At 44.2% G+C, this 20,552-nt stretch overlaps 3 protein-coding genes and 1 long non-coding RNA gene across 4 annotated transcripts; 1 reads left to right on the top strand and 3 right to left on the bottom strand.

The window, feature by feature from the left end:
- Nucleotides 1-616: 616 nt before the first annotated feature.
- LOC130695666 (uncharacterized) lies at nt 617-3,400 on the bottom strand. The gene is made up of 10 exons (XR_009420809.1): nt 3,290-3,400; nt 3,176-3,234; nt 3,055-3,119; nt 2,925-2,992; nt 2,660-2,864; nt 2,397-2,570; nt 2,252-2,325; nt 2,008-2,168; nt 1,455-1,914; nt 617-1,033 (listed from the first exon to the last, which is right to left on the bottom strand). It is a non-coding gene; the product is annotated as an uncharacterized LOC130695666 (long non-coding RNA).
- On the top strand, nt 1,487-4,984 carry LOC130695665 (A disintegrin and metalloproteinase with thrombospondin motifs adt-1-like). The gene is made up of 15 exons (XM_057518834.2): nt 1,487-1,680; nt 1,747-1,933; nt 1,999-2,176; nt 2,243-2,292; nt 2,350-2,583; nt 2,642-2,900; nt 2,966-3,107; nt 3,179-3,225; nt 3,300-3,381; nt 3,455-3,617; nt 3,695-3,790; nt 3,861-3,981; nt 4,046-4,273; nt 4,339-4,628; nt 4,708-4,984. The coding sequence occupies exons 1-15, from the start codon at nt 1,487-1,489 to the stop codon at nt 4,846-4,848; spliced, it is 2,412 nt and encodes an 803-aa protein (XP_057374817.1). The 3' UTR covers nt 4,849-4,984.
- A 2,411-nt stretch (nt 4,985-7,395) lies between these two features.
- On the bottom strand, nt 7,396-8,972 carry LOC130695205 (dual specificity protein phosphatase 3-like). The gene is made up of 5 exons (XM_057518326.2): nt 8,651-8,972; nt 8,351-8,513; nt 8,135-8,258; nt 7,946-8,057; nt 7,396-7,719 (listed from the first exon to the last, which is right to left on the bottom strand). The coding sequence occupies exons 1-5, from the start codon at nt 8,791-8,793 to the stop codon at nt 7,581-7,583; spliced, it is 681 nt and encodes a 226-aa protein (XP_057374309.1). The 5' UTR covers nt 8,794-8,972; the 3' UTR covers nt 7,396-7,580.
- Nucleotides 8,973-9,622: 650 nt separating this feature from the next.
- LOC130695675 (sorting nexin-32-like) lies at nt 9,623-19,270 on the bottom strand. The gene is made up of 7 exons (XM_057518838.2): nt 19,125-19,270; nt 18,600-19,057; nt 18,260-18,534; nt 18,049-18,179; nt 17,777-17,953; nt 10,931-10,996; nt 9,623-10,141 (listed from the first exon to the last, which is right to left on the bottom strand). The coding sequence occupies exons 2-7, from the start codon at nt 19,016-19,018 to the stop codon at nt 9,968-9,970; spliced, it is 1,242 nt and encodes a 413-aa protein (XP_057374821.1). The 5' UTR covers nt 19,019-19,057; nt 19,125-19,270; the 3' UTR covers nt 9,623-9,967.
- Between the last annotated feature and the right edge of the window lie 1,282 nt (nt 19,271-20,552).

The following is a 20,552-nucleotide window of genomic DNA, read 5'->3' as shown; positions in this document are numbered from 1 at the left end:
GATATGTGGGTGGAAGGAGGGAAAATAAAATGCTTTTTACAATATTTATTTTTGTATTATTTAATTCATTGAATATTGACTGATTTGGGGATCGAACCCAAAGAATCTATCATGATAGTCACATGCTATACCATTAAGACAACCACTTCCTGATTTATATGTAATTGGCTTTCCATAATAACCTAATGCGGAGTCCATATTTACATAGCTATCGAAATTTAAAACAATAATTACAAGGTCAGTTATGGCATAATGGTAGCATGCTGTCCTACAGTGCGAAAGGTCTGTGGTTCGAATCTAGCGCCTTGGCAACCATATGATCGTCGATGAGAACGGATTTTTGCCCAATTTTCGTTATTTCAATATTTAAACGTGAATAAAGATGAATATTTGTTGCGATACCAGGTATTGAACCTTAGACCTTCGGCTTCTGAAGCCGATGCTCTTCCATTAAGCTATTTTATATAATGTAATACTGCTGTTACTAATAGTGAATTTAGGAATAAGTTTTGGACTTAGAATAAATGATAAACAATTTATTTTTCTTCGCCTGTATCAGTGTTCATGCAACGAACACGCCAAGCAATATTAATCATTCTGGGATTCGAACCACAGACCATTCGCGCTGCAGGACAGCATGCTACCTTTATGCCATAACTGTCCTTACATAAATAGTTTGAAATTTTGATAGTTATGTAGGTATGCGATACAGTAAAAAAAAATATAAACCGGATAAGCAGCAGAAAAGTGTAAAATAAAGTATTCTAATTAACTGTTTCCTTAAAAAAAACAATTCCGTCCTGTATTCAGGTATCTGCCATGTTTTTGTTCGTCAAAGAAGCTTATTGATTTTCCAACATTTCCCACGCCGCCTGTTCGACCAACACGATGATGCAGATACGACGAGTTCGCCAGAGTCTGGTAGCCGGTCACATTTATCTTGTAGCCATTAGATGTCCATTCCAGTCCAGCTAAACCTCTTGCGTTTAAGGTGGGGGTAAATACTTCATTGGCGTAAGACCTCAACACCTGACTTTTATAAAATTAAATTTTTAAATTAGAATAAACTTTAGAAAATGGCATCCTGCATGCAAAAACAGAAAACAAATCACGGGTACATATATAATTTGACAACGCATCAACTACCCGCGTAATTTCGACAGCCGGAAGACGAAAGCAAAGATAATTGATATTATACTGGTACGCAGGTGAAATTTTAAATTTCTTACTATGTAATTATGAAAATTATATAAAAAAAAAAAAATCTTTCTCAAGTATATAAGTTGCTTCTTTTCCCACACATGAGTCAGTGAATTCTATACAGTTTCACCATGAACGGGATTTTTTCCTGTCAGCCATCGCCCTGACGTCGGCAAGGGTGCTTCAGCCCAACATTGAGGTTTCCAATAACCCTAAAATTTTCAATAACAAATTACATTTCATTTTTCACATACCTTTCTAGTTATTTCGCACGTTGCACAGCTTGATGAGTGTAGACGAGTTGGGTCAAATATTTGGGGTTGTCAATTCATCGCAAGTTGACGAATATGAAGTAATCTACATTCGCCGTCATAGAGTGTCCGCCCCTACACGTCCTTTCCCGAACGGCGATAATCGTAACACGAAGAGAAGCAGCCCACAAGATACCCATGCTCGTTATTCTTTCTTTGCCAATGGAAAGTATGAAACTTTGCTGAAAAATGTAATCCAAATTGCAGCCATCAGATTCATCCATAAAATTTTTAGAACATATAACCTGAAGATGCGACCTAACACCTTTCTTATGGCACCAAATATGAAGACGGTCGTACGAAGCGGTGGATTACTGGGCGAGGAAATTGTGAAAGAACATCCCAGAGGCACAGAATGTCATTTTCTCCACACTGATGGTGAGGTAGTGGCAGCTCTCAGTCACTGCACCGACGACGACATTGTATAGGCAACATCCTTTTAATATTGAAGGTTAATAATCGAGTAATCATTCCAATATTTATACAGGACGGTTACTTAATCGATGGAGGAAAATCCTTGGAGATCAGACCAGTACCTTCGAGACTTCGTCAGATGCTCCACCTTCCTCCTGATAACGAGGACGAAACTATTATGATTGGCGCTCACATCGTTCGGCCGATTGATCCACTACCCCATTTTCAAGCCCATCAAGCAAGCTGCGAAGGTAAATGCGCAAAAATCAAAAACACATTTTTTTTTTTTTGATATATGATTTTTGATTTCTGAATAGTCGAATTACCTAATCGTATGAGGGCCATGAATGTAACTCGGGAACCAGAGGTAAAAGGCAGATACCATTGACAATAACCGATTCTATTAACGAGTTTTGTCAAACAGATGAAACCTAAAACATTTGAAAAGCGTAAAAGTAATAAAATTTCTACTGGAAAACAAAATCTACACACAGGAAAAAATGCCTTAGAAAAATCAATTACTGAAAAATCTGCTCCAAACAAAGTTATTGAACTGGGAATCTTTATGGATTCAGCAGCCTTGGCTTTGTTTATGCCATATTTTGGGGCACAAGAGTATGTTAAGCTTCGTGAGTTGGTTCTTGCCTTTGTCAATGCCGTAAGAAAATTTCTGAAAAATATTAATAGCTGAAAGATTACTTTTGAGTTCGATGTAGATGCAAGCGCTTTACCACCTCCCTAGTCTGGGTCAGCGGGTTGACTTGTCGATAGTTTACATGGAATTCCATGCAAAGCCAGCAGCCACACTACATAGTGGTGGTGAACGTGGCCAAATGCTTGATTCGTTTTGCGCTTTCCAAACAAAACTTAACAAGCCCTCAGACAATGATGCAGAACATTGGGATATGGCGCTGTTGCTGTCTGGGCATGATTTCTTTGCTGTCGAGAAAGGAAAAAACAATTACGCAACAATGGGTAAATGAAGTTGAATTTTCTAACCTTAAAGAAGATGATTGTAGACTACTTTCGAAATAACAAAGGTCTATCCACTGTCACTGGTGTTTGCACTAGTATTTACAACTGTGTTATTGGAGAGCTTGGTGTAACAAACCAACAAGGCCAAACATACCCGTCCACAGGTTTCAATTCGGTCTATGTAATGGCTCATGAAATTGGCCACAAGTGAGTAAAAATCTGCAATATAAATAAGTTAAAAACGAACAATACAATTTTTTTTATCCTGCACTTACTAGTTTGGGGATGTCCCATGATAGTTCTGGAAACGCATGCGCCAGGGATGGTAACTTATCTCATCAAACTGAAATATTTTAAGATTTTAAAAAATCACACATAGTATAAACGACCTTTTAATAGGTTTCATCATGAGTCCATCTCGTGGCGTGGTAGGCGAAACCACATGGTCGACTTGCAGTGCTAAAACTTTGGCTGCCATTACGTATGTCCTATTAAATTAGACAAAGAGCGAGAAAAACAATTGAACTTACCCCTAAACTGTTCGTTACAATTAGAGAAACTTGCATGAACGATCTTCCAACGGGCAAATTTCCCGATTATAACCACAACAAGTATGGAGACAAGCCTGGGCAGCTCTGGTCGGCAGACGAACAATGTCGAATTCTACTAAGGGATAAGGCTGCTGTTGCTTACTTCGCCTCTAACGCCGATCTTGCCGTAAGCAAAAATAACAGATACAAATATAATGTTATTATCATTCAATTTTACAGCCCTAAAACTTAACCATTCGATAGGAATCTTGTAATTCGATGAAATGTAAAACACCCAACCGTGATGGCTATTACATTTCTGGTCCAGCTCTTCCTGGAACAATCTGTGGAAGCTCAATGGTGACCGTTTTAATACAAATCATGATACTTTTCGTTGTCAAACCCCTAATACTTTATATTTTGTAACTAGTGGTGTCATGGAGGAAAATGCGTCTCAGTCGGCCGTGCATTAATTGCGAAATCGGTTCAAGGGGGCTGGTCTGATTGGAAACATAAACCTTGTCAATCTGGCTGTCTTGAGAAATCTAAAGGTAGCTATAGGCATCTCAAAATGTAACGGACTCACCTCACTTTAAAATCTGTCATGCCAAACAGGAGCAGTGGAAAGTGAGAGGGAGTGTAACGATCCAAAGCCCAGCGATGTTTTGCATCGTTGTGAAGGTGCCAGTGTCAAAGCATCAATCTGCGATGACACCCAATTCTGCAGTGGGAAATCTCGTTTGGCGTCCGTTGAATTCGCAAAGCAGGAGTGTGCCAAATTTAGCCAACAGATGCCTTTCATCGATGAAAAGGGAGTAGGCATACAAGCAGCATATTCTGAAAGTACGTTTAACCTATTTGTCCTGTTCACAAGTTAACTGAAGACCCGCTACATGTTTTCGTACTAGGACGGCCTTGGCAGTCGTGTGCCATTTTTTGCAAACGGAACGATCGCGATGGTTTTTACACACCACGTTTTGAGTTGAATAGCTTACCAGAAATTTCTGCTCATTTTCCCGACGGTACTTGGTGCGGAAATGATGGAAAGACGGACCTTTACTGCCTACAACGATCCTGCGTCTCGACTAAAGTGGCCGAAGGGCTGGTTCGCAGTGAAGGGAAAAACACAGATTTAAATTTTGCCAACAACGCTCCGATGACGGGCAAAATCCATGACAAAATTCCAACAGCTCTCGAGGTATTATTCGGTTACACCTAGTTTAATGAGCCTGATTTAATTGACCACTAATGTTTTTAATGAAACTACCATATCAAAGGATTACTTTATGCTGGATAACGATGGGAATCCTCTGAAAGAAGAAATTGATGCAGAGACACTAAAAGTTGCTGAAGAGAGTCTAAAAAGCCATATGGGCTACGAAGACATTGATTTCATCACTTTGAAACCACCTAAATAAAAAGAATGAATGGCTAGAAAGACGTCACGTTGTTGATGGTTCTCTCAATCATGTATACCGGGGGACTGTGGTAATTTTTTTTTTTTTAATCCTTTCTTTTTCTTCTTTCTGGTCAATATTCTAGTCAACTAGTGGGATGAAGGCGCTCAGGAATAAACGGACCATTGGTTCAAGAAAAAAACAAACAAAATCTTATTAGTGTTATCTATACCATTACAATAGTGGCACAGTGAGCAAGATCACCCAATGCCAATGCAGGTGGTAGCAGGTCTGCCCCTCACCATCAATTGAATTCAACGAGCCACTGCTGCACTAAACTTAGTCAAAAACACGTGCAAGTGCGGCACGTGTTCAGATTCTTCGCAATTCGCCAAGTTTGCAATGCCGAGCTTTGGACACGTGACGTTTGTCGAACGATCACTAAGCCCATGCAAACGTCCGATTGTCCAACGAATATTGTTTACATCCGTCGTACAATGACAAGTTCAGAGCACTTTACTGAACGTTTGTCGTCTTTTATTCCATCCATCAACAAAATGGCTCTGGTAAATAAGGGACATTCCCTACAAAACAGACTTTCATTCTTTTGCCAGTTGGAGCAAAATGCGCAGTACTCTTTAACTGCTGGTCTGAGACATTCAGGAACGATTAATGATTCCCCGTCGTGCAGTGGCTTGTAATGAATCATTGTTAGGCAAACATGGACGACGTAAATACAAACAACCATGCAAGCCAAAGAAGATAGAGGTCGAATGTATCGCTCTCAATTTCGTGTACTTACTTTTCATTTTTGTTTTTGTTTTTTCCGTAGAAAAATCCAGATCGATATTAAGTTGATTCGGCGGGAATGCCATAGAATACAACCCTCGTCTAGTAGCAGTAGTAAATAATAGGTGATCGTGGCACTGTTTCTTTTTTGCAAATAAGTCCAGTCGACATTTATACCCGTCCGCGTTGTTGACTCACGCAAGGTCGTCACGACTGTGGCGCGTATCAGAATAACGTCACTTTGTGAAAATAGCCACGGTGTATTTTTTTTCATTCTGCGTGCCACTATTCCACGAGTTCCCTATGTAATAATAAAAAAAAAAAAATTAAGTGGAGAGAACGGGAATGAACGATGTATAACGGTGTAGGTGTGTGTACCTTCAGCTGAGCAAATTATGGCGGGAGGAGGTTTTTATAAGAGCAGTCAACTCACGTTCGCCTTTCTAGTTTGCCTTACAAATGATGATCCATTTTCTTTGGCGCCCTACGTCCTTCCATCAACATTGGAGCCCTTGACGAACAACAAGAAAGAAAATGTTTGCTGGATCGATGGGTTGTTGTTGTTGCAAAGGTGATGGCGAACGGGGGCGATGTTGTAGACGTCGTGAAACGATGACGGGCCACGGCGACAACTTGCTGCCACGTTCCCCCTCGCATACTGCATCCATTTTTGGAATGGCTTTGCTACTTTTATGGGAGACTGTCGTAAAATGTAAGATTACTACACTTAAGTTTAGAGAGCATTTGATTTGATTATTCACGAAATATAGCAAACCTCTGTCACACTCACAAGTTTTGAATGGGATTTCGTGTCCGACGTTCTGTAGCCAACTGTTTCCCCTCGTACCTGTAATTACGTTATAATTTTAAAGCCAGGAACGAAGGGAGAAGATAGGGGTTCTATAGCAATCAAAGCGATCGCGTGTTGCATCCTCGCGGGCCGATTTTGCTGAATCGAGCAGAAAAAAGGTTCGATACCTTGCAGCTCTATGGATCCTGAGGCGGGATTCGAGGATGATCACGCCATATCGCCATGATTGCTCCCTGTTTTGCATTTTCTCAACGGGACGAAAAACGTATAGGGTAACGAGGAGGAATGAAGGTCACACTTGAAAAAAAAAGACGACATTTCAAAAAGTCCGACATTACCAGCAGACTTGAAGCGAAACTTTGTTTTAACTAGTTGAATTTATCTGTTTGTTTTACAAGTCGCTTGGGGGCAGTAATGGCGGCTTTGCCTGACTCTCTCGGTTTGCATGTCCATCTTTGCGGAACAAGAAGAAGCCAAAGAGGACGGAGAAGAAGTCTATTGATACGCTCGAGGTCATTTTATACCCTACAGAAAAAAAAAACTATTGTTTTGTTTAGGGCTGCACGACGAGCTGACGACGTTTCGTCCGCCCAGCAAAAAACCCAACACGTGACATCTGATATTTAAACAAAAGAAAACAATCGTTCTTTTGTTTTTCCAGACGGAAAACAGTTTTAAATTTAAAAAAGAAAAAAAAAAAAAAAAAGTACAATGTATACGTTAAGTTCACGGTCTGGACTAACCCCACGGACTTTGTTGTGCGTGATACTTTTGTTTCTAACTTTTCCGAGAGAAAAAAAACATGAAAATAATGGAAGTAGCGATCACGCTTTAGTTATACGGTTATTGTTTAAACAGCTTCTCGGTTTTGCTTGCAATTGGTCAGTTTCGAGCAAATGGATTGTTAGACGCTAGTGGGGCTATTTCCGTGAGTTGCGTCAACCGGGGGAAGACCAGCTGTTACGACATCAACTGCTTGATTTGTATTGGCCCATAAAAAAACGTGCGTTACAGAACGGATAGGAAAGAAGAAGAACAGCAGGAGAAAAAAAAGAGGAAGAATGTTGAGAAGAATCCCCGGAGCAAATATGGACGATGATGGATTTCAGTGAAGAATTCGGATCGAAGAGAAACGAAAACAGAAGGGAAGAAATCAAAGGACAGCGACCGAGGTGCCACCATTTCTAGCGGCCAAATCAGCCCTGGCCCGCCTTCTCTCGCCCAGCAAGTTCTCGTTGAGGTCGCACAACTGCTGCAAGAATCCGCTGTTGGGACGGATCGAGCGCCGGGACCTGTGTTTTCACACACATTTGTTGTTTGTTTGTTTTTTAAGAGAAAGAGAAAAGAAAAGAAGATGTTAACGATGCTCCATTTCTATTTTAAGATCAAGGCCCTCAGCGAAACGGAAGACCCCCCTCCCCTTTACTCCCGGAGAACATGAAACGATTGGGTCGGAATCCGCATCCCCATTAAATAAATCCAAAGAAAAATGATGAAAATAAACAGAAGTTGTCTAACCTGATGACTCTGATGGCTTCCTGGGCCGTCATGCCACGCTTGATCATGAGGAAAGCGGCAACGATGGTAGCGCTGCGGGAGATTCCCGCGTGACAGTGAACCAAAACGGTACCTAATGACGACCCAAAGTTTCAAACGAATTATTCCGGAATTCTGATTTAAAAATAAAAATAAAATCAAAGGACATACCTCCGGATGCGAGAGCTTCGTCGATGAAGCAGGCGGCTTCGTAGAAATATCTGGATAAATTAAAAGTGATGGTGTCGTAGGCCGGAATTCCCAGGAATTCCATGCCGACGTGCTTGTAGTAAGCCTTATAAACAAATAATAAAAAAACATTTTTCAATTTCAAATGATTCAAACTAAATAATTATTATTTAATAATAATAAGAAAAAAAAAAACACCTCGGATGTGCGGACGAATCCACCGACAGCTCCCCAGTCTTGCCATTTGGAATGTTTGAAAGTATCAGACGGTGGGTACATGGAGATGGTCGGTGCTTGGGCCACGTTGACGACGTGAGTCACGCCGAGTTGATTCAGTTTGTACGTTGATAGCGCCGTCGGTCTAGACAAGAAAAAAAAACAAACAATTTCAGCCCATTGTTAAAAATGTTTAATCATTTCAAACGGAAATCCAAAATGGCCCAGCTTGAAACGGTAAAGACGGGAAAAAAAAAAAAGAAAAAGAAAAATGAAACTCACGCATCGCCGAGGAGAACTCCCGGATAGACTTCGTTTGCCGGTTCAGTCGGTAGCACAAATCCCGACAAGCCGTCGGCAATGTCCTGAAGTTCGGCCACACTGCACGACGGAAGGAAATGCGAACGCCAACTCGTCGACGGCATTTTTTTTACAATAATTATTAGCCTAAATTGCCCTTGATTCAATTGAACACCTTTCTTCAATTCACTTCCGCTTGCAAAATGTACCGTTCCAAAAACAAACAAAATAAAACAGGGAATAAATGAGAATGGCAACAGCGGAAGGATCGTCCTGCACGGGACAGCCTTGGCTACCAGACTGACGACCAAAGTGATCCGTCCTGTCTGTTTTCACGCAAAGAACGGCAGCAGCTACTTTGAATTGAACGCCAAAAAATAAATAAAAAAAAACGAAAAAAGAGTTGGGGCGTGCTGTACGTACTCTGTCGGGTATGAAATATCAAACGCCTGCGCAGCGCAACGATTCGCGGGCCGTGCCCAAAACAAAACTACACCCAACGTGTACACAAGAGAAACCAACCAATTCCGGATTGCAACCCCCCCTCCCCTTTTACGTATACAATTCTTTCTTTTTTTTTTTTTGCCATCGTTCGCTTGGGCTTTTCTTTTTGAAATCCACAATCCACCCACTCTATGCGAGTGCGTCATCCGTGTTAAATATAGAATCAACAGGAATTACAGCCATCCGTTAATGGCGCTGTGACCCGACGCTCTGTGTGTGTGGCGCGCTGTCGGACCGACGTCGGTCGTCATTAAACGTTTACATTTGGACGTTTTTTTTTTTTTTTTTCACGGCCATCACGCGCCTATTTCCAAAATAAATCCGCCATCTGTTACGTGCGTTTTTAAACGTTAAACGCCGATAAGAGAAAGAGAATGAAAGCGCAAACGTTTCAAATTTTTGTGCACACCTAAAAACTGGGGATTTGAAATTTAAAGGCGGGAATTTTAAAATGCTTTATTATTATTATTAAGTTAGATACGGGCATAACTTACTAGAAATATTTGTCCGGAGGAGAGGGACAGCGATTTAGAAATGACGGTAGCGGACAGATTGTTTGGCGCTGGAACATGACTATATAACGAACAAAATCATTTTTGGATCAGAGCGACTATAAAAGAAAAACGTAAGGGACAAATTAAAAAAAAAAAAATGACGATTAGAAATTGATTAGAAAATAATATTAAAAAAAAAAAGAAAACTCCAAATAAAATTCCACAGATAATTAGGTGTCGTGGAATGCATGGTTGGCTCGCTGGAATGTTTTGTTTTCCTCCGCGTCTGGATGACGAGTTTTTACGAATAGAAAGAGGAAAGATGCGGGTCATCTGGAACTGGAAAGAGGCGAGCTTGATCCAGCGCTCGCTGTAGGGAGGCGCGTATGGAGCGCGCTCGAGCCAATTCGCTTCTCGCCAACTGTGTCAGGTTCAGGCGCATTTCTTGGACCCGCTGCTTTTGAAAAGCCTTGATCTACATGGACGTTCAACAACGTTGAAATTGAGACCATCATTTCATATCATCCACCTCTTTCATGAAACAACACACACCCACGCAAAGCAATTGTTTGAGCGCAAATGACGCAATGAGGACACGCCCACTAATTTCCACGAACTTGCAAATGTGGTGGGCCAGTTCCCCCATTTTTAAAAAATAATAATAAAATGAACAGATGGATAAGAAAAACAATTCGTAAAAAAGAATTTGGTTGGCAGAGGATGTTGGCCTTCGGCTACGTGGAACAGATGCCAACACGACAGATGTTTACGACAAGAGCAATTGACTCGATTGAAAGCAACGGCCACGTCTAAAACGTTAGAAAACTACAAGGTCTGCTCTAATACGTCTTTACTATCAACACCTCCCCCCCCCCCCCAAAAAAAAAAAGAAAAAAATGCGTGAACGAATTGGTACAACGTGACGCACAATGTCGGCTGGAATCAACAAAGGACAAGTACGGAAGAATAGGAACTCTGCTCGTCTCGTGCCATCACAATCGATTCAAGTTCCACAAGGTTAAACATCAATTCTTCTCTCCCCTTTTTTGTGCCAAATCGATTGCGCCAAAAGTTAATCTAACGTCGTTATTTGGGATTCGCATGGAACGGGGCGGGCCTACGTTGGACAAAGGTGGGCCCATCGTATTCGTAGTGTCCAGATGGACAAGGCCAATGACTTTTATCGAGCGCATTATAACCGGTTAAAAAAATAAAATAAAATAAAATGCAAATCAAAAAAATTAATGAAATTGTCTGGACTTACTTCGTGACGGGCCACGTCGGAACATTCCTCAAACGCCGTTTCGGCCGCTTTTTTAGCCACTTCCGCCTATTGAATCGAAAACAGAATTGCAAACATCAATCACATTGGCAAACGTCACTTTGGTAAAACGAAATGTATTTTCATGTTGTTGTTCTTGTTTTTCGTGGATAAACCCAACTCAACCGATTGCAAAAAAAAAAAAAAAAAGTTCAGCGCAACGGAGAGCGTGACACGCAAAGCGGAGTCTCATAGGAATGGGCGTGATCTGACAACACGCCTTTCGAAAAAAAAAAGTGCGATCCAAACATATTGATCGGCTTTGAAAACAATACACGACAGCATCGATCATTTCCTATTTGAAATCCACTGCAAGTGTAACAAAACCGGAATGTCAAAAACTTGAAAGTGTTACTCGTGGAAATGAAAGGTGAAAACAAAAGTCCGCCACCGGAAGCCACACACCTGTTCTCCTCGACAATTGTCAAACAAAAAACATAGGAAAACTAAAAAAAAACAAACAAAACAAAACGTAAAAAGCCCTTGTGTTGGTTGCCATGGGTGACAACCTGTCATGGAACCCCGAAACGGGCTTTAAAAAATTGAGTAGAAACAAAAAACAATCAAAACAAAATACGCAACGTATATCGACGGAATTCCGGAGGAATTAAAAATAAAAATAAAATGGGGGGGGGGGGCAGAACTAAATAACAAACGGAAGTGAAATGCGTATTCAAATGAGCCTATCCTCGACGGAGCCCCAATTGCTAGCGACGGACGCTTCCGTCTGGATGGTCAAGTGGGAGCCCATGGGATCGACGCCCGACATGGAATCGCCCATGGAAAAGCGCTGCTGTCGCTGTTTCGGAGGCAGATCCGGCGGGATGGATTCGATCGAATCCAAGCCTTCCGTCGACCGAAAGTGGTGCAGCGGCGAGCGCACCGTGGCGCTAGTCGAGCGCGGCCTTTCGCCGTCCGACGAGGCCGCGTCCGCGTGATCGTGCGTCAGGCAATAGTAGGAAGAGTCACGCAATTCCGACAGGCTGTTGCCGCGGTCCTTCATCGAGTAGGACGTGTGCAGCCACGAATTGCGGTGCGGGGCGCGGGGCGATTCGGCCCCGGGGATTTCGGGGGATTCCGCCCCGGACGAGTCCGACGACCCGCCGGCCGTGGACGAGTTGGTGGTAATCAGATCGCGGGTCGAACCGGTTCGTCCGTCGGTGAAATAGGCCCGGGTGGTGACCGTTTTGCCTCCGGCGGAAGCTTTGCCGCTCGGCGTGTTGGGCGTGGTTCGGGGCAGGGCCACTTCGGCGCGTAACTTGCGAGTCCCGCGGCTGACCTGCGACCCGCCGTGCAAACTGCTGACGGAATTGCGTCCGGTGAACCAGGATCCGAGTTTGTGGGTGGCCGCCTCGCCGGCCACCTCGCCCTTGCCGGCCGTGCCGCTGGCCAGCTGCTGATTGGCCAAGCGGCGACCCGTCAACGCGTTGGGGCTACCCGATTGGCTCTCTTCGTCGTCGGCGTCGCGACGCCTCATCATCGACGTCGCGAACGTGCTGAACATGAAACGCCTCTTCCGGCAGCGGATGGTGATTCCCACGGCGCAGAGGAAGAGCAAACTCAATCCGCCAAAAGTGCCGATCAGGATGTAGGTCAGGGCGGCTCCGCTCAGTTCGCCGCTGCCGGCCGCGCCGTGGACGGCGCCCGAGTCGTGCGGGATGGTGGTCGTGTTGACGGGCAGATCGGCGTCCACTTCGACGGTGCGGAATTTCTTGTCATACGCGTCGATGGCCTGCTCCGACTGGAACACTTCCGGCCGCTTTTCTTCCACATCTAAATGATGTCGGTGCGGTTCGTCGGCTTCGGTTGGATCGGCGGGGCGCGACGTCGGCACCCCCAATCGCCGGACCGAATTGCTGATCAATTCCGGAAAGGCGGCGCCGAAACCTTCCATTTCCTCCGAGCTGGACGCTCCGGCCGCCGCCGGAGATGCTTCCTCTTCTAAATCGCCCAGATTAAAGAGGCCGTACGGGAACGGAGGCAGTTTAGGCGATGGGGATGGTGATGGCGAAGGAAGCGGATTCGATTCCGGAACGGCAAGTTTCCGCCGATCGAAAGAAGAAGAAGAAGAAGAAGAAGCGGCGCACGTTCGATTGGGCACGGGTTCCGCGACCGGCTCTTCCGCGTAATCTTCGTAGTCTTCGTAAGAGACGTACTCGGACGAAGGAGCTGCAGTGGCCTTCAGATGCGGTTTCAATCCGGCGTCTGAAGCAAAGTGAGAATGCTCGTCGTAATCGATAGCCACGCCCAGCCTGGAAGGCGAATCCTGATGCTGCATAAGGCCGTCACTTGCAATCATCGATTCCGGCCGAGCGGCCAAGGATTCCGAGCCTTCCGACGACTCCATCTGATCGATGATGTAGCCGTGGCGATGCGATAGCGATCCGGCCGGAACGGGAATGTTGGGCACCGATTTGATCTTATCCGACGTCGACGTCAGGCTCGATTTGACAATGAGATTCCATTGCGAAGGGGCCGTAATGACGTCCACCTCGCCGGGCTGTTCCGTCACGTGGGCGATTCCAGAGACGGCCGGATCATCCGGAGTCGAGTACAGAGGAATGAGCGCGTCCGTGTTGGGTACCGTGTGGTGGCCGACGTCGTCCTTTCCGCGAAACTGGCCGTGTTCCATGGGCCGGAATCCACCGGTAGCTATCGGATGCTGTTGGCGGTGATGATGCGCGTTCTTTGCTCGCGATCGTTCATCGCCTCGCGTCGACTCCGCCTGATCCGGCGGCGGCGCGTTAAAAGCCGAAAACAAGCCGGGCCTGTTCAAGTTGTGAACGCTGCCGCTGCGCTGCGGTGGCGGCGGATTCAAATTGCCCGACGGACGGGCCGAATTGGGCCGTCCTTCGCCCTCCTCTTTGCGTCTGCGTTCGGCCGACGAGAACAGGCTACTCAAAATGGAGCCCTCGCCAACAGGTTTCGTGTTGGCCGCCGGAATGGAAGGTTCCATCAACAGTTCGCTGGCATCTCCAGCCACGCGGGCGAAAAAATCCGCCAGATCAAACGCTTCCGCTTTCGTTGTCGTCGTCGGTTTAACGGACGTCGTGGTTGGCTTAGTCGACGTCGGGGTAGGTCTAGTCGTCGTCGTTGGTTTGGTGGTGGACAAAGAAGCCGACATCGGTTCCGTTTTGGTCACTAAACTGCTGCTGTTGACGCTATTTCCGCCCAGGGAATTGCCGCCCGTCTTGACCGTGTACTCCGGAAGCCTCCACGTCGTCAGTGGCGGGATGGTCGTGTTCAATTTAGCCAGCGTGAGTATGCCGTTCTTGTTAGTTACCACCGAACTTAGCGGCATGTAAGCCATTCCGATTGGCGAGCCCTTCTCCGTCGTTGAGGCGGAAGGACGGACCGGAAGGCTGACGATGATGGCTTTCTTAGTCGAGACGGAAGTGGACGGAACGGTGGACTGTTTCGTGCTGGTCGTCTTCTGCGTCGTCTGCGTTACTTCCTCGTCGTACTCTTCGTACTCTTCGTCGTAGAAATCTTGTTCTTCTTCCGGCGGATTATTAATCGACCTCAAATTGGAATCATCCGGACGCTTCATCGTCGTCGTAGTCGACGGAGTTGTTGTTCTCCTCGTTGTCGTTGTTGTTGGCGCGTTGGTCGGCACGGGACGGGCCGGACGCGGAGCCGAAGTTTGCCCTCTAGCCGGAAGCGGTGCCCCTATTCTCTTATCGATGATCCTGTTGTTGGGCGCGGCGGCGCTATGAACGGCCGTCGGCAATCGAACGACAGGTGGCCGAGCTTTGACCAACGACGACGGAATCAACTGTTCCGGTTTGTGAGCCAACGGCATGGCGGCCAAAAGCGGATGATGGTGATGATGTTGCTGGCCCGAAACGCGATTGGTGGCCGCGTGGAACACTTTGTGCGTCACGTCTTCGACGCTAATAGCGTCGCCACTGTGCACCACCCACTCCGTGTCGTGACGGGCCGTCGCTTGATCCGGTACCGGCACCAAAGATGGCGTCGAAGTTTTAATGTTATTCAAAAGCGTTTCCAACAATTTAGCGCTGGCCGTCGTCTGATAGTTGGGGGCCGAACGGGCCTCTTCGACGCCATCGGCGGCCAATCCGGTCACGTTGTAAAAGAAGGACGTGTTGTTGGTGCGCGAAGCGGAGAGCAAAGCCTCGGCTTCCAGTCGGCTCAAATCCGGATGGATGATGTAGGAAGAGCCTTTCTGATCGACGCGGATCGTAAAAATGGCCTTTTCGGCACGATCGGTCACCACTTTGTCCGCGTTCTCAACGGCCACGGCCGTTCCGGCGGCCATTAAAAGTACTACGAGCGCACTCAACATGTTCACTTGGGTGTAGGCTAAACGTTTGACTAACATTGAAGATTTTCAAGACATTATCCACAGCGCGAAATTCGAAACTAATGTTCGTCCACTTTTGTTTGTGTTGTTCTCTTTAAAGACCAATGAATCACAAACAAAACAAAAATTGAAGAAAAGAATTTCAAACGGGGGAGAAGAACTTCACTGGCGGACGCTCGAGGACCTTCTGAGTCTGACCGATCAGTTGCCGGCCAATGTCTTTGAAAAGTAGCGTCCAGCGTGTGGGCAAGATTGTTCCACGTCGCTAACGCACACTGTGATTCTTCTTCTTTTTTTCTCTTCCGCCCTTAAGGTGTTTTCCTTTGCACAGCCGGTGCAACTTCATCGGAAAAAAAGAAACGGACGGTCTGTACGGCCAGACCCGAAAGACCAACGGGACTATGAGAGAGGCGAGGGATGGACGCGTACGAGAGAAAGAGAGAGCGCCGCGAGATAGAAATGCGTTTGGAATCAGTGCGGTCGGGCAAAAGACCTCATTGCTCCTCCTCTTCCTCGAGGCATGGAGGAGGAAGTAGTACAACCTTCCCGATGAGAAACACTCTGCCGGCCGTGACGAGATGGAATAAAAAAAAAAAAAAAAAAAAAAGACCAACGACCCCCCCTTCCACCCTCTTACAATCTATTGTGATAAAAGAAAACACCTTTCTACCTTTCGAAAAAAAAATAAACAATCTTCGTTCTCGATTTGTTCTAATTTCCAAGATTTTCTGTTTTAAACAATAAAAATAGAAACGATCATGACGGACTCGATTGCCATCAGTTTGCTCTCTCCTTTTTTTTTTTTGTCTTGATTTCTATTTAAAAAGGGAAATGTTTTTCTTTAAAAATGAATTGAATCATCTTCAATAAGAAATTGGTGGACCATCTGCTGCCAATGACAGTTTACTGCGACAATCAACATTTTTAATGACGGGCGTTATTGGGAGAAACCGTTTGATTTCTCACGTCAATTCATCGCAAATCGTTTGCGCTTCTCATAGGCGCTGGTCGTCTGATGGAGGGGCTCCAATCAACGGAGCAAAAATAAACACAAACGTTAAAAAGAACGTCGGTGGGAAATGTCGAATGAAATTCACCGTCGCTTTTTCCCGACGATGATTCCCGCTGCATCAGTGCAACGACCATTTGCAGACACCCACTAAACGTTTCGCTTCCTTCTCTAATACGGAATCATTACAACATCTGGTCAGTCCCCCCCACCCTTTCTCTACCCGACAAATTATTTCCAGATTTCATTAAGAAACAACAAAAAAATGGCTCTCTACAAATTTGTTGAATAGCTGGTACAGGGGGGGGGGGGGGGGGGTAGTAAAGAAAATGAAAGTCTCACGAAAGACAACGTCCCCTTTTTCTTACGACGTACACTTTCATGGTACTTCCGGGACTTCCGTCGGCTACACACGTAACATCCAACAAGGTGTTTGAAATTCACACGATGCCAATGCACTTGAATTTTTTTTTTTCACAACCCTGAGCGCGAAATTTGGATTTAATAAAAAAAAATTCAACCAACCAAGACCTCGTTTTCATTAAAAAAAAAAAAAAAAATGGGAAATGACTAACGCGATAACATTCGAGGCTGTCGTTGTGTTCGAATTGGAAGCTGGAGAAGCGTAACGGTAAACATCCTGCTATTCTCGGGCATTTTCGACAAGTCAGAGCAACAGCTCGGCTACATCTATTTCCATAAAGATGAAGACAAGAAAGAAAAAAAAAAATGAGAGAAGCAGATAACAACCACCTATGGCATGCTGTTGTTGTTATTGCAACGGACGTAACTAAGAGAAGGGGAAAGAGGGTTGATAACCTAAAAGCCGGTGCCAAAGCCGCAGGAGCTGCAGCTGACGGTTCCACGCCAATGATGCACACAAGTGGTGGTGGTGATGATCCGTTATTCTGTTTTTTTTTTAAAACTCCCGCCGGGGAAAAATTCGTGAGGAATAAGACCGAAAGAATTTTTCTTTTTGCTTTTACACTCTCTCTCTGCAAAAAGGGATTTTTTACAAATGACTTTTACGAATGAACACATGGTTGATGACGCTCGTTTTTTTTTCCGTCAGGGAGTAAACGATTTTGAGTCGAAAAACAAAAAGAAAGAATTCAAAACGGCATTTTTTCATAAGAAAAAAAATCTTTCCCTCCCCGTTGTGTCATAGGGAAAAATGGAGGAAAGTGATGTTCCATAACATAAAACGGGAAATCCTTTTCAAATCGTGCGGGCTCGTGTCGTTGTAGCGAAAAACATTCATGCACGTTAACGTCGAGCTAACGGAGATACGAGGAAAAATTACGCTGTACCAAATGGCACGGAAATGACGTAGGAGAAGACGCGAGATCTTATTGAGAGTCACGAGCGTGCGGCTCGCCGAGACGGTCATACGCAGTTGTCACAAGGATGAGAAATGACGAGACAAGGTGAAAAGAAACAAGAGAAATGACAGTACCTCGTCTCTTTTATGGGCTTTGGCCTTATCCCAGTTGCGGTTGGCGTTTTCGTAGTTGACGAGCAACGCGGTCCGTCGGTTGAGCATCAGCTGCTCGTTGGCCAAATACTGGTGGTACAGGTCCCAAATGCAATAGAAATCGCACAAGCCACGCTGCAGCCCGTCTTCTGTCAAATCCTGGGGCGTCAGCGTGGGGACAGAAGGAAAACAAGAGAAAAGAGAAACGTCAAATGACCGAATTTTGCTTTTCTATTCGTAATAAACAATAATACCTGTATGCTGAGAAACGAATCTGCCATTTTGGAATGCAGTTGATGATGGATGCGGCTCGTTTCCTGCTGGTACGAACTCGGGGCATTCATCGATAGAGCTGTGCACAGGTGTTTCAGTTGGCCGATGATTTCTAATTTGAAAAAAGAAAAGAAACCGCAAAATGGAAATGCAGACATGATCCAGTTTCTCATCAACATGAATTTTTATTACTTTTTTCCGAATGAATGACGGTCAGTACGGCATTCAACGTGGTTTTAAGATGAATCGAGTAGTTGGCCGACCAATCACGCTCGTTTTGAAAAAACTCTTCAATATCTCGAAGAGGCACTTTAGCCGGCTGGGAAGATCCGGTAAAACTCTCGGCAAGCTTAGCGAAAAGCCCTTTACGACCCGATTTTTCTGTTATCACATAGGTTGGGGACAGAAAATCGGCTAAGGCTTGAGACCTGCCTAACGTGGGATGCAAAGCAACCATTTGCAAGTACCTGGAAGAAGATGTTTTGTTAGTTTTGACTCTGTGGTTTTAATGACACAAAGAAATAGAAAGCACCTTTCAATTTGTTTTCGATGAATGATGGGAGCTTCGGCAAAATTGTCTTCATACTTGGATGTCAATGGTGGGGGTAAAGGGGGATATATCATGCCACCAAACTTTTGGCAATCCACCAGCAACCGATTGAAGGCTTCAAATTCTTCGTAACTTCTCGTTACCTCCCACCAGGAATCTCTGATTTCCGGGTCATCAATTCTCGAGATGCGAAACGTCAAAACCAACGAGTCTGCAGTGGCACGAATGCCCTTGACATCAAATACAGGTCCTAAATCTTCCACTGGCATTGGGCTGGAGGCAGATGAGCTAGAGCCACTTGTGCAAGTTTGTTCGCTTTCCGTAGCAGAACCCTCATCCAGAGCAAAGCAAGATTGCTCTCTGGACACGTTGTCCTCATTCTTCATGTTATTCTCGTCCATTCTTTGACGGTTTCAATTGAGGTTGTTAACGTCAATAGGCTGTACGGAATTTCAATCAACATCGTTAACTCCCTTGAATGATAATTTTTATCATTTAATGACATACCAGCGAATTGTAGATTGAAGGACAATTTAATGCAGTCTAGTTTCATAATGCCGTCATTCTTTCCAACAAAAGGCAACTTACGGATTCAATTACTTTGAAAAAAGGGATTCAACGTGAGAGAACTACCAAGATCACTTGTTTACGCATGAATGATTAATGAGCATGGAAAAGCAGACGACGCGCGCCAATGCTTCAATGGCGGACGAACATTTTGGCGGTTTATTCGAAACTTACTCGTAAATTCAACACCTTGCACGGACTATGAAAGAAGACCAATAAATGATCAAGATTGTATTTTCAATAGATTTACAGAGAATGAACGCCCTCTGTTCAACTATACAGATGAAAGGGTATCAATCACGACGTACGTATGGGTACGGTTTGGTGAGAAGGGTGACGGTGCGTCTGGTAAGGGTAGATACGGGGGTCTTTTGGGTTTGGTTGTGCGCGGGGCTGAAAACGGATGGGTCGACCATAGACTGTGTTAATAATAATATTATAATAAACATAAATCCCAATAAACAACATTGACGAGACACATCATTTCGATCAACATTTCGAATCGCAATGGCAGTAGCGAAATATTATATATATATATATATAGAAGTTTGTTTGTATATATATATATATATATATATATATACTGTATGAATGTATGAAACAATATACACTGGCCAGCTCCTAAACAAGAACGTGAATAATAGTAACGCACAACACAACGTTACTGTTAATGACAAAATTCCCTTCAAAATTCTGTTATTTTTGTCGACGTAAAAAATGTGACTTTTTTTTTAAATCGACATTCAAAATACAAACGATTGTAGACTCGTTGGACAATTTCAGAGGACAACAACAAATGACAGGTCGTTGATTGTGCACATCATCGATAAAAACACGCATTTTTCTTTTTTTAAAGAGAAGAGAAAGGAAACAGAAAAAAAACAAAAAAACAATTTTGGTGTTTTTGGAATGTGATTCTTTTTCTACGGCGAATTCAATTGTTTCAATGATAATAATTGAAAAATGGGTTTCTGCAACGAAAAGATGACAGCTTTAAAAAGAGTGTCTCCAAGTGTTTCACATCTTTTCACGAATAAACAAAACGGTTCGTTTAACAAGAAAGAGATGACGGAGAATACCAAATAAAACAAAACAAAAATATTATTTTCAAATAAAAGGAACACTGATTGTTAACGTTCTTTCTCTCGTAGCAAGGGAGGGTGGGTACTGGGTAGCAGTAAGTACAATGTCTATGTTGTTTTTTTTGTTTTTTATAAATCCATAGCTATAACAACGAAGAAAAGAATTGCAACAACAATAACATTCAAAGCGATTGTGTTTTTTTTTTGTTTTGTTTAAATAGATTTTGTTTTTTAAAATGTCCGTTTCAGACGAATCTTGGAACACGTTCGCCGGCCCTCTTGACGC

The sequence above is a fragment of the Daphnia carinata genome, chromosome 4, assembly GCF_022539665.2.
Source record: "Daphnia carinata strain CSIRO-1 chromosome 4, CSIRO_AGI_Dcar_HiC_V3, whole genome shotgun sequence".
Classification (NCBI taxonomy): Eukaryota; Metazoa; Arthropoda; class Branchiopoda; order Diplostraca; family Daphniidae; genus Daphnia; species Daphnia carinata.
This window is presented reverse-complemented; position numbering and strand designations above follow the sequence as displayed.